Source organism: Carassius gibelio, chromosome A18 (assembly GCF_023724105.1).
Source record: "Carassius gibelio isolate Cgi1373 ecotype wild population from Czech Republic chromosome A18, carGib1.2-hapl.c, whole genome shotgun sequence".
NCBI lineage: Eukaryota > Metazoa > Chordata > Actinopteri > Cypriniformes > Cyprinidae > Carassius > Carassius gibelio.
In genome coordinates, this window is record NC_068388.1 from 8,574,243 (window position 1) to 8,585,442 (window position 11,200).

At 40.6% G+C, this 11,200-nt stretch overlaps 1 protein-coding gene across 1 annotated transcript; it reads left to right on the forward strand.

Annotated features, from left to right (window-relative positions):
* The first annotated feature begins 213 nt into the window (after window positions 1-213).
* On the forward strand, window positions 214-9,271 carry trhr2 (thyrotropin releasing hormone receptor 2). The gene is made up of 4 exons (XM_052532223.1): window positions 214-437; window positions 2,020-2,742; window positions 3,563-3,980; window positions 8,076-9,271. Exons 2-4 carry the CDS (start codon window positions 2,357-2,359, stop codon window positions 8,769-8,771), a joined length of 1,500 nt encoding a protein of 499 aa, XP_052388183.1. The 5' UTR covers window positions 214-437; window positions 2,020-2,356; the 3' UTR covers window positions 8,772-9,271.
* The last annotated feature ends 1,929 nt before the right edge of the window (window positions 9,272-11,200 follow it).

An 11,200-nucleotide genomic window follows, 5' to 3' on the forward strand; every position in this document is an offset into this window, starting at 1 on the left:
AAAGTAAATATATTTTATATAATACATAAAAATAGTGAGGCATACACACGGTAACAATATTTATATACTGAGGTCATACAGGAACACATAAAATTATATAAAATATTATTTAAATATATTTTTCAAAAGCAATATTCACTTTTATTATGGTAGAATATTTTGTGTATGCATCTTTTATTACAGCCCACATTGTGCCTGAAATCACTCTAGACACACGCACGAATTATTTTCCAGTAGGAGGCGCTGTTGTAATGAAGGGACCTTCAGAAGATTTACAGTTAAGAGTGCTTTTACTAGCGCTCCTGTACAAGATCAGATTATTTGCTCGTCATGTCAGATACTTCATATCAGTGCATTTTGTTTTTCATCTGGGGTTTACAGCCGACACTGCTTGAGAGCTGTTTTGGGTTCCAAACTACATACAAGAATTATATCTGGTAGGAAACACTTTATTCTCTATCTTGAGAAGTTATCGATGTCGGTTTCCATAATACCCACATTTTAAGTGATTTTCTTAAATCATAACTTAATTCCTAAAAGTGTTATTTTTGAAGACGAATGTGTATGTATATAATATGAACTTATAAGTATTTTCCAAATGGTTAAAGACCTGAGCGTTTTAGCATACAAGACTGAAATTCTTATCTTTCGTTCAAGTCTTTAATATTCAAAACAGCTCAGTTAGAAGACCGGTGCTTATGATTACTAACGTATGTACAGACTAATTAAATATATAGGCTATATTTAGAGTAGATTCATAATCTTTAAGGCGCCAAAATGTTTTGCAAACTGGGTGTTGCTTTAACAACTAACCTAAAAAATAATGTTGCTTAAAAATGTGTTTTACTTGAGCTATGAATATTTCCAGAGTATTAATGAAGCATCTACTTTCCTGTTCAGGTACAGATATATAAGAGAGACGGTGATGCACGAACAGTAACTTGAACAGACGGCTGTGTTCTCAATCTAGTGAGTTCCCTATTTAGACAGCTGTTTTAGGCATGTATCGTTTTTGGAACGAGCCTGAGGCGCCCCAAATTGCTGTCATGTTAGGCAGCTCATTAGGATTTGAGACACAGCCACGCTGATTTATGATTCTTGTAGTGATACAGTCAATTAGGAGAACTAAACAAATGTGAATGACAGCCCTTTTCATAGCAGCACGTCTGACTCTCCCCATCATTTCTGCACTGCCAGAGCAGCAATAATGAGTAAGAGTAAGATGAAGATGAAGTCCGAGCAGGCTTTTGCTGGGTTGGGAAGTTGGGATTGAGTAAAATTACTTTTCACATCGTGTCCACCTCAATTTATTAGGAAATCCAGAGAGGCAATGCAGTCTTGTTTACAAGTCAAAGAGATGGTTGAAAAGAACAACAGATATCTGGATTTTTCAAGCCTCTGTGAACAACATCTTGGCCCCATAGTGGCTTTAATGGATTTCAAAGCACTATTTTCAGACTAGAATTAATATTCAAATACTTTATTAAGGAATATTTGTGGTAAACATTGGTTTCTTATATTTTGATGAGTATACGAGTAGCCATACAACATACATTTCTTCCATTTGGTGTCTTTTTGTGCAATGTGCACTGAAAAACAGCTACTGGGATAATTTGTAGCAGGAAATGCTACAGGAATGCGCAGGAAAAAAAACTTGGATATTAAACATACCATTTTCCACAGCAGCTGTGTGGCTTTAAGTCTTTCTGTGATTTTCCCTATTATTGCCATGCACCACTTAAAATGTCTCATTTGAATAATTAAAAGCTTCTCATCCTGTATAATAACGTTCGGAGGAAGTCTCCTACAATCCTTACTGGAGCAAGTGTTATGGGAGAACAAATAGGAAGTCTGTGTCTGCATCATGATATTTTTATATGTGATGCTCCCACCCCACCTCACCATTTTCACCAGATGAAATGGACTGTTATTTAGTAATTAACAGACAGCTATGAAATCCTCTTAACAGTGTTTGAGACTTGTTTTTTCCCTGCTGACTTCTGCGATCTTTTATTCCAGAGTGATCGATTGTTTGGACGCCTGCATTAACGTGGGGGGAAAAAATTAGCCTCTGGATTTCTAGCCTCAAGGCTTTTAATGGAAGGATACTGTTACAGAAGAAATAATGGGCTGCGGTCAGCAGATGAACATCATTATGCTGTTGAAGCCAGGAAAATTAAACAACATACTTAATAAGAGAAACGAACATAAATAAAAGCTGGAACTGAACACAGTTTTTTTTTTTTTTTTGAATATCAAAAAGATTTTATTCTGCTTTCTTTGTTCCTCCACTAATTTGATTTCAGCCAGTTTCTTCACATCTTGTATTTAAATACTTACACCAAGAAGACTGATCATGCAAGAAAATGTGAGCTCCAGAATGGACACCCCCACCAACATCTCCCTGGTGGGGACCGGGGACGCTGTGTCTGAGTCCCTGGAGTATAAGACAGTATCTGTGTTCCTGGTGCTGCTGGTGTGTGGTGTGGGCATTGTGGGAAACGTCATGGTCGTGCTGGTGGTTCTTACCACACGGCACATGCGTACACCCACCAACTGCTATCTGGTGAGCTTGGCTGTGGCAGACCTGATGGTCCTGGTGGCTGCGGGTCTGCCGAACATATCTGAGAGCTTGATGGCAACCTGGGTGTACGGGCATGCTGGGTGCTTGGGCATCACCTACTTTCAGTACCTTGGTATTAATGTGTCCTCCTGTTCGATCACAGCCTTCACTGTGGAGAGGTAAGACCTCAAATTAAAGGAAGTAACAAACAACAGAAAAATAAATATAAAAATAAAAATAAATGCCTCAGAGCTGGATAAAGACTTTAAGAGTTTATGGTAAAGACTGTTTTTATATAATATGAAAATAAGTAAAAAATAAATTATATATATATATATATTGTGTATATGTATTGTGCACTTGCTATATAAATATATCAATAACAACAACAAAAGACATAATTACAAAAGGGTGAATGCTCATAATGATCCCTTGCAATTGTTGTGGGCAAAAAATACTGCATAGGATATAAATGGGAAACCTACAATTTAGCCATGATGAAGTAGTCTATGATAATATCTAAATATCCAAATGTAAAATCAATTAAAAGTATTTACATTTGAAAACACTCTTACAAGCAACTAGGGAATACACAGCTTTTTATATTTAGAACCTACAAAGGAAGAGATTATACCATAAAATTATGTTTATTTTTTATTTCTCCCACGAGACCGACCATTCTGCCTTGGGTAGGATTTTAAATAACTTGGCTCTATTTTGTATTATTTGAAAATAGCATTAAATGTTTGGTCCCGATATTTGTATTATTATTTCTATAGAAATAAAGGTGTGTAATTTAGAGGTGAGTTTGTCTAGTACCATGAAATCCTTTTAAAAAAATGAATTCCTTTCAAAAATATTACTGGAACAAAATATATAATCCTTTATTTTCATTAAAATGTTACGCTTATTGTCTTCGTTCTGTCCTTAATTGAGAAATGCTGGGTTAAATTTATTTCATTATATAATAAACATTAATATTTTCTCTCGATTCCACAGATACATTGCCATATGTCACCCAATGAGGGCTCAAACTGTCTGTACGGTATCCCGAGCCAAACGCATCATTGCCGGGGTGTGGGCTTTCACCTGTGTTTACTGTATGCTCTGGCTGTTCCTGGTGGACATCCAGGTGAACCCTGATGGTCGTGTGCAGTGCGGCTACCGCGTCTCTCGAGACCTCTACCTGCCCATCTACCTGATCGACTTTGCCATCTTCTATGTGATCCCACTGCTTCTGGCCATCGCTCTTTACGGTCTCATTGCTCGAATCCTTTACCTGAATCCTCTGCCCCACCCACCAGACTCGGGTACCATAACTGGCCCCACACTCAGGAGGAGCTGCAAAGAACCAGCGGACGCCGGAAAAGCAGGGCGTCAAGGACGCCCGAAGAGTGCAATTTCTTCCCGGAAACAGGTGTCGGTCTACTAAAGTTTATTTTTAGACAATTACCGTATTTTCCGGACTATAAGTCGCACTTTTTTTCATAGTTTGGTTGGTCCTGCGACTTATTGTTAGGTGTGACTAATTTATCAAAATTAATTTGACATGAACCGAGAGAAATGAACCAATAGAAAACATAACCGTCTCCAGCCACGAGAGGGCGCTCTATGTTGCTCAGTGCTCCTGTAGTCTACACTGAAGACATAGAGCCCCCTCTCGCGGCTGTACACGGTAATGTTTTCCCTTCTGGTTCTTGGGTCTAAATAAATGCAACTTATAGTCCAGTGCGACTTATATATGTTTTTTTCTTCATCATGACGTATTTTTGGACTGATGCGACTTATACTCAGGTGCGACTTATAGTCCGAAAAATACGGTAATTCCACATTTTGATATCCACTAAGATTGCTGCCGAGGGCAAACGAGGGGCAGTCCTTCCCTCCTGTACCGTGCCTAATGATTATTATCTCACACTTGTTTTTTAAAAGGTCAGTTCTTATTTTTTTTATGAGAATGATGTTTAACTCTACTAAATGTCAGTTTGTGAGGAGGAGAGTGTTGTCGATATTTTCCCGGTGGAGATTAAAATGGTGTTTAATTGGCAAAATTTGGATAATCAAGTTAATACTTTTTTAAAAATGTTTATTATTTAATATTATATTTGGTTGCATCTTAAAAGCCAAGTGCCTATTTTGCATAACATAGAATAAAAGAGACAATAATTTATACCTAGTTGCTTAATGTGGCACTCTTAAAATATCTTAAAATATCATCACGAAGAGCATATTTGGTGACAAAGCCGCAAACAAATTACTCCTAAATCCAATGATTGTCTTCGATGATTCAGTCAAAAGAGTTCACAGCTTCGAATTTGCTTGCAAGTCAAAGGTTTGAATCAGTCACTCAATCAGAAGCCAGTATATAGTTTACAGTAATTTGTCAGATTCTAAATGACTGTTACCTGGTTATTTAATGGTTTATATGACAGTTTTGTGTAGTGAACAACGTACAATTGTACATTACATAAGAGAAAGTCTGTTTAGGTGACATGTTGGAACCATTATCAACACATTTTACTGATAGCATCAAAATGGAAGTAATTTATATTAATTACTATCTATATCCATTATAATACCACTGCCAGATAAACTGTAGTTCTGTAGTTCGGAGACTTTTTAATGATAGTTCAGTGATATAGATTGAATGAATTTAATGATAGACTTGGAGTGTCAAACAGAGGAGAATGGATAATATCATGAAATTCAGATCATTGAGTGGCCTTACAGGCACGTATCCCTGCGTTTATCACAAGTGCACATATGTGTGTGCGGAGATGCTCGTGTGCTCCTCAGATCAAAATCTTGGAGATTTAAGAGGGCCCCACTTGAGCGGAACATTTGCATAATATGATTTGTGATGTTCACTCAAGTATGCTTAATACTCCTGGAGATTATGCTCTTTGAGGTTATGAGAGCGACTCCCTTTCTTCCGCTTTTGTACCTCAGTTAAGGCGCACCTCCAGCTATTTGATCACTTCATCTGCAAATTTCATAAAGTTCAATACGATTCGGGATGCCTATGCCTCTGAGGTTGCTGAGTGAAGTTATCTCTCCTTCGAATCTGAAAAAGTCATCACTTCAGTAGAGGCTCTGCTTTATTTAACCTAATCATCAGTAGCAGCCGGCTTTGTTTGTGCTGTGTTAAGACCTTGTTTTCCATTGATAAGCATTCACAATAACCTGATATTTCAAATGCATATTCAAATTGTCACTGCCAGTCATGCAGTCATTATCTCCGGCTTTGTTAATTAAAGGAGCTCCTCCCAGCCTCACACGGCTTCAAATAGATGCTTTGTTGTGCAGACAATTTTGTCATTATTATTGAAGGTCTCCGTCACCGGTTGTCTATCGCTAGCATGAGACAATGAATACGCTCGAACCCAGAGGAATCCCTGTGAATGTTAATGGAATGAATTTTAGTATGTATTTATAGCTTGAAATGAGCGAGGACACATTAGGGAGGACTGCTTTGTTTTCTTTGACAGACAAAACATGATGTGGCTATATTTCACCCTTTTCACAGGGGCTGTTAACCGTCACCGGGGACCAGTGTTGGGCAAGTTACTTTTAAAAAGTAATTAGTTACAGTTACTAGTTACTTCTTCCAAAAAGTAACTTAATTAGTAACTCAGTTACAAATTTTTAAAGTAACTAGTTACTTAAGAAAGTAACTATTGCGTTACTTTCAAGTAAAATTACATTTTAAATGCTCAAACGTGACCCCACCTCTACCCCTCTTTAAAGGAACTTAAAATACATGTGCATGTTCAATTATTTATGATAAATCTGAATATTATAATGAAATGGACACTTAATACAATACATTATTAACAGAAACATGAAACATTGTACACACATCTAAAAAAAAAAGTTGCTGTGGGACAAAGTGAGACTAGCCTCCAATCAAATGGCATGTATGTAGATATTATGTTTATATAGTGGATCAATGCAAATAACACGATAGATTTTTGGGAACTTTTGATATTTCCTTTTATTGTTTCTTTAATTTCTTGAAGGAAAAAGTAATGTATATACTTCTATTTAGAGAAGGCTACTTTTGGATTATTTGGGCTCGTCGCCATACCTGTCTCTCGTTGACTGACTGGCTTGTGTTGTTCGTTGTGTGTCCTGTCCTGTCCGATGATGGGTCGTTCGCGAATGAGCGTTAGTGATGATGGATCGACTCGTTCGCGAATGAGCTTTTGATGAGTCGTTCGCGATTCGCGAATGAGCCGACTCTAAGAGCCGGCTTTTTTAGTTGAACTTCGGGAGCTGGCTCGCATATCTGAAGAGCCAACTCTATTTTTTCAAATTTAGCCTATAGAAATTAAATAATTATGTAATAAAAATTGAAATATTATAGTCAAAGTCATTTAAAGAGCCGTTTGTGAGCCAAAGAGCCGGCTCTTTTCAGTGAGCTGAGTCAAAAGAGCCGAATTCCCAACACTACTATGCGTGCTTTCGAAAACCCGCCCAACTCTACCTCTGATTGGCTTACAATGAAATTTTACTCTACCTCAGCCAATCGTCAGCATTTATGCGCTTGTCTCGTGCTCTGCCCACTAACCAAGGAAGAACAGTAAAAAAAGTATTTGCCTCTCGCTCAGAGATCTAGTTGGTCTGATGAAAAAAAAAAACAGCTTCATCATCAGTTATAGTAACGCGCCGCATTTTTTGGCAGTAACGGTAACGGCGTTATTAAGATGAGAAGAGTAATCAATTAGATTACTCGTTACTGGAAAAAGTAATGCCGTTAGTAACGCCGTTATTTATAACGCCGTTATTCCCATCACTGCCGGGGACACAGAGATGATATTTGACTGATGTTTGATGGAAGATGTTTGAGCATGTCTTGTCTTGTCTCTCTCTCTGTCATTCTCTCTACTGCTCCTTCTGTTTTCATGCCACGGACTTCTTCAAAATGCAGCAATAATGTAAAAATGCAAATGTTTCTTTGAGATTCAAACAAGGATGATTTATTTCTTTAAATTTAATTCATAGCACTCAGTCTAAGCTCGTTTGTATATTTTCTCTTACTAATACCTTTAAATATGCATGCTTTAACAAGACATGGAACTGCTGCACTGTCACTAAACATATATTTTTTTTTATCGTATAGTTGTAATGTTTTTATGCCTTGAAAGCATAAATATTTTTTTTCAGTAAATGTGTTTCTGAATTTATAGTTAACATTATAGCTAATTTAGGCAATTAGCCCTATATTTAAGTCAGAATAGACAGTAAAAAAACATTTGTAATAGAAATCTGTATATATATATATATATATATTTACTTTTGAACATTAGTGTAAGTAGAATAAAACAAAACTAAAATAGTAACACTAGAAATGCTTAAAAAGAAGTGTTCTGGATTCATATGAAAGCTGAAGATAGTAAGAATTAATGTTTGAACTTTTAACCTAAGTCCATTGCTGTGTATGTGATTATACTGTATATGGAGAACCTCAAAGCCCACTTTTCACCCACTTTTTCATTTCTCACCTCTTCAGGTCACTAAGATGCTCGCAGTGGTGGTTGTGCTCTTCGCCCTGCTGTGGATGCCGTATAGGACCCTGGTTCTCATTAACTCCTTTGTGAGCACCCCATACCTTGATGCCTGGTTCCTACTCTTCTGCAGAACTTGCATTTATGCCAACAGTGCAATCAACCCTGTCGTTTACAACCTAATGTCCCAGAAGTTTCGCTCTGCCTTCCGTGGGCTGTACTGCTGCCATAGGGAAGACGTGCACCAGCGGACGCTCTCCATGCTCCAGTGTGGATGCAGCGTTGGAAGGGACCCCCGACTTTGCAGCAACACCAACGGCACACCTAAGAAAATCGGTTTAGGCACTCCTGAGCAGAAACCAAACAAAGGCATGGAGATCCGCAAGGAAAATATGAATGAGCTAATTAGCGATGGTGTAAAAAATGAGACTGAGCCAAGCTTCAAGAGACACACAGTTGAAAACTGCAACATAGATGAACTGAAAAGCTCAGTTGACAAGGAGATACCTACAGTGGAGAACGTGCACATGAGCAAGATTAATGATAATGGGAAAATAATGGAGGAAAGCGATAATAAAGCTCAGGATATTATCGCTGACGTAAACTACACGGAGCAGACACAGCTAGTCGCCGGTGAATTCAAATCTACTCTGGAAGAAGCTGAACAGAATGACACTGGGTTAAATCACAGCATTGTATAGATCATTCCACTACAGACTGGATCTATTTCATTGAAGTGGCAGGGTTGAACAGTAGAGCCTGGTTGTTCATTTTAAAACCAGATCTTGGAATTCGAAACTTGTATTTACAGGCGTCATCTTCACTCTTCAGGAAGAGGGAAGACTGGAGCAAGAAGTGGAACCATTTGGCTGTCAGCATCACATGCCTTCTAGAGCTCAACACAACTTTTAAAATATGAACTAATTTTAAAACAAGCATTTCTTGTTGACTTTGTTAATGCCTATAGATCAATTTAACAACATATGCTAAATTACTTAGAGTCATATGCTACCAGCCTTTTTTTAAAAGATTTTGAATAAAAGAAACTCATGCAGAAACATGTGCCTCATTGCTAGGAGATGCATGTCAAAATTAAACAATATGTGTTTTAAAGTCAGCTCAAAATATCAAGCATGTTTGATATCCTTCAATGGAACTATCGCTGAGTGCAAGTCAGAGCAAAAATCTGGGGAAGAAATAATGTTGTCATGGTCTTGTCATGATCCTGTCTCTATCTCTCTCTTCTTCTCCCTCTGTCTCCCCCTGCTGGTTTTTCCCCTCCTGTCTCCCTCGCTCTTCGCTTATGTGTCACAGCTGTCTTCACTTCTCATTAAGATAATTCCCCCTCCACCTGGTTCTCATCTTGCCTTGTTATTTGGGCTACTTCTACCCTCTCGTTCCCGTGTCTCATTGTCAGATTGTTACTTCCGAATGAAGCCGTTGCCTTTGGCGTCCGTGTTAGCAGTTTGTCTTGGTCCTGTCCTGTCCTGTCTAGTCGGGGTGAAGTTAGTTGTCTACTATCGCTACCTGTACCTCTCTGTGCTCACCCTTTATACCCCACAGAACCTTACCTGCTGTTCTACGCCGCTACCGCCCCGCACTGCGAGCACCGATCCCCGGCTCTCCCCTGAGCCCAATCAAAGCCTCCACCTCGCCAGCCTTCTGGTAGTTCCAGCCACGGAGGTTTCCTGTGTTAGTTTAACCCAGCCTTCGGGTCTTCCTTAGTTTTCATCTTTGTACTCCTTTGTTGGATTTTCCTGTGGCTTTCCTTTGTTGGATTAAAGACTGTCATTTTGCCCTCGCATTTGAGTCCCCTCTCTTCAATACCCATCACAGAACAATCTGACCACGATGGACTCAGCGAGTGGCAGTCCGTTCCAGACCGCCGTTGAGCACCAGGGCGTCCTCCTCGGGAGGCATGAGGAAGACATCTCCGCTACCCGACACGCCGTCGGTTCTTTGGCTGCCCAAATGTCCGAGCTGTCCAGCCAGGTCCACAACCTGCGTCTCCAGCCTTCCGCCTCTTATTCTCCTCCGGGTCAGACGGAGCCTCGGATAAACAATCCTCCGGTCTATTCGGGTGAGCCAACTCAGTGCCGCGCTTTCCTTACCCAGTGTGAGGTGGTATTCTCGCTCCAGCCCGTTACATATGCTAAGGAGAGGGCCAAGGTGGCTTTCGTTCTTTCACTCCTCCACGGGCAGGCTCGCGAATGGGGAACGGCCAACTGGGAGACGGAGGCAGAGTGCACCTCAACCTTTGAGCGCTTCAAGGAGGAGATGATCCGGGTCTTCGACCGTTCCGCCTACGGAGAGGAGGCGTCCCGTCGACTTTCCACACTCCGGCAGGGAAGACGATCCGTGCCGGATTTCTCCGTTGAGTTCCGGACCCTCGCTACCACCTGTGGGTGGAACCAGCCCGCACTGACTGCTCGCTTCCTGGAGGGCTTGTCTCCAGAGGTGCGGGACGAGGTCCTCGTCCGTGAAATCCCCGCCCGGCTCGACGACCTTATCGACCTGGCCATCCGGGTGGAGAGACGGTTTGATCAGCGCCGTCGTGCTCATCGCCTAGAGGAGAGTCTCTTCTCGCCGCCTCGAGTCAGCCCCTCCCACTCAGAACCGGAACCCATGCAGCTGGGTGGTCTGCGTATTTCGCCTAAGGAGCGTCAGAGGAGGATCTCTAACCGCCTCTGCATGTACTGTGCTAGTGCCTCTCACTTTGTGTTTTCGTGTCCGGTAAAAGCCAACGCTCGCCAGTAGGAGGAGGGTTACTGGCGAGCGCTACCACTAAGTCCATCCCTTCCACTTCCTGCACGATACTTCCAGCGCATCTCCAGTGGGCGGGGTCGTCAGCCTCCTGTGCGGCCTTGATCGACTCTGGGGCCGAGGGAAACTTTTTGGATGAGAAGTGGGCGCTCCAACAAGGTATTCCGCTCACACCGCTAAGAGACTCCACCTCTTTATTTGCCCTTGATGGCAGCGCCCTACCTAGGGTACAGAAACAGACTATCCCTTTAACTCTAACCATTTCTGGCAACCATAAAGAGACAGTTTTCTTTTTAATTTTTCAATCTCCTTTTACCCCTTTAGTACTGGGGCACCCTTGGTTAGAACTTCACAATCCACACATTGA

What these genes read in the sequence shown, in the direction of transcription:
- trhr2 (XM_052532223.1), top strand. Translation starts at nt 2,357, where the DNA reads ATGCAAGAAAATGTGAGCTCCAGAATGGACACCCCCACCAACATCTCC. An exon ending in ACAGCCTTCACTGTGGAGAG is followed by an intron (nt 2,743 to 3,562) that starts GTAAGACCTCAA and finishes TCGATTCCACAG; the next exon opens with ATACATTGCCATATGTCACC. An exon ending in CAATTTCTTCCCGGAAACAG is followed by an intron (nt 3,981 to 8,075) that starts GTGTCGGTCTAC and finishes TCACCTCTTCAG; the next exon opens with GTCACTAAGATGCTCGCAGT.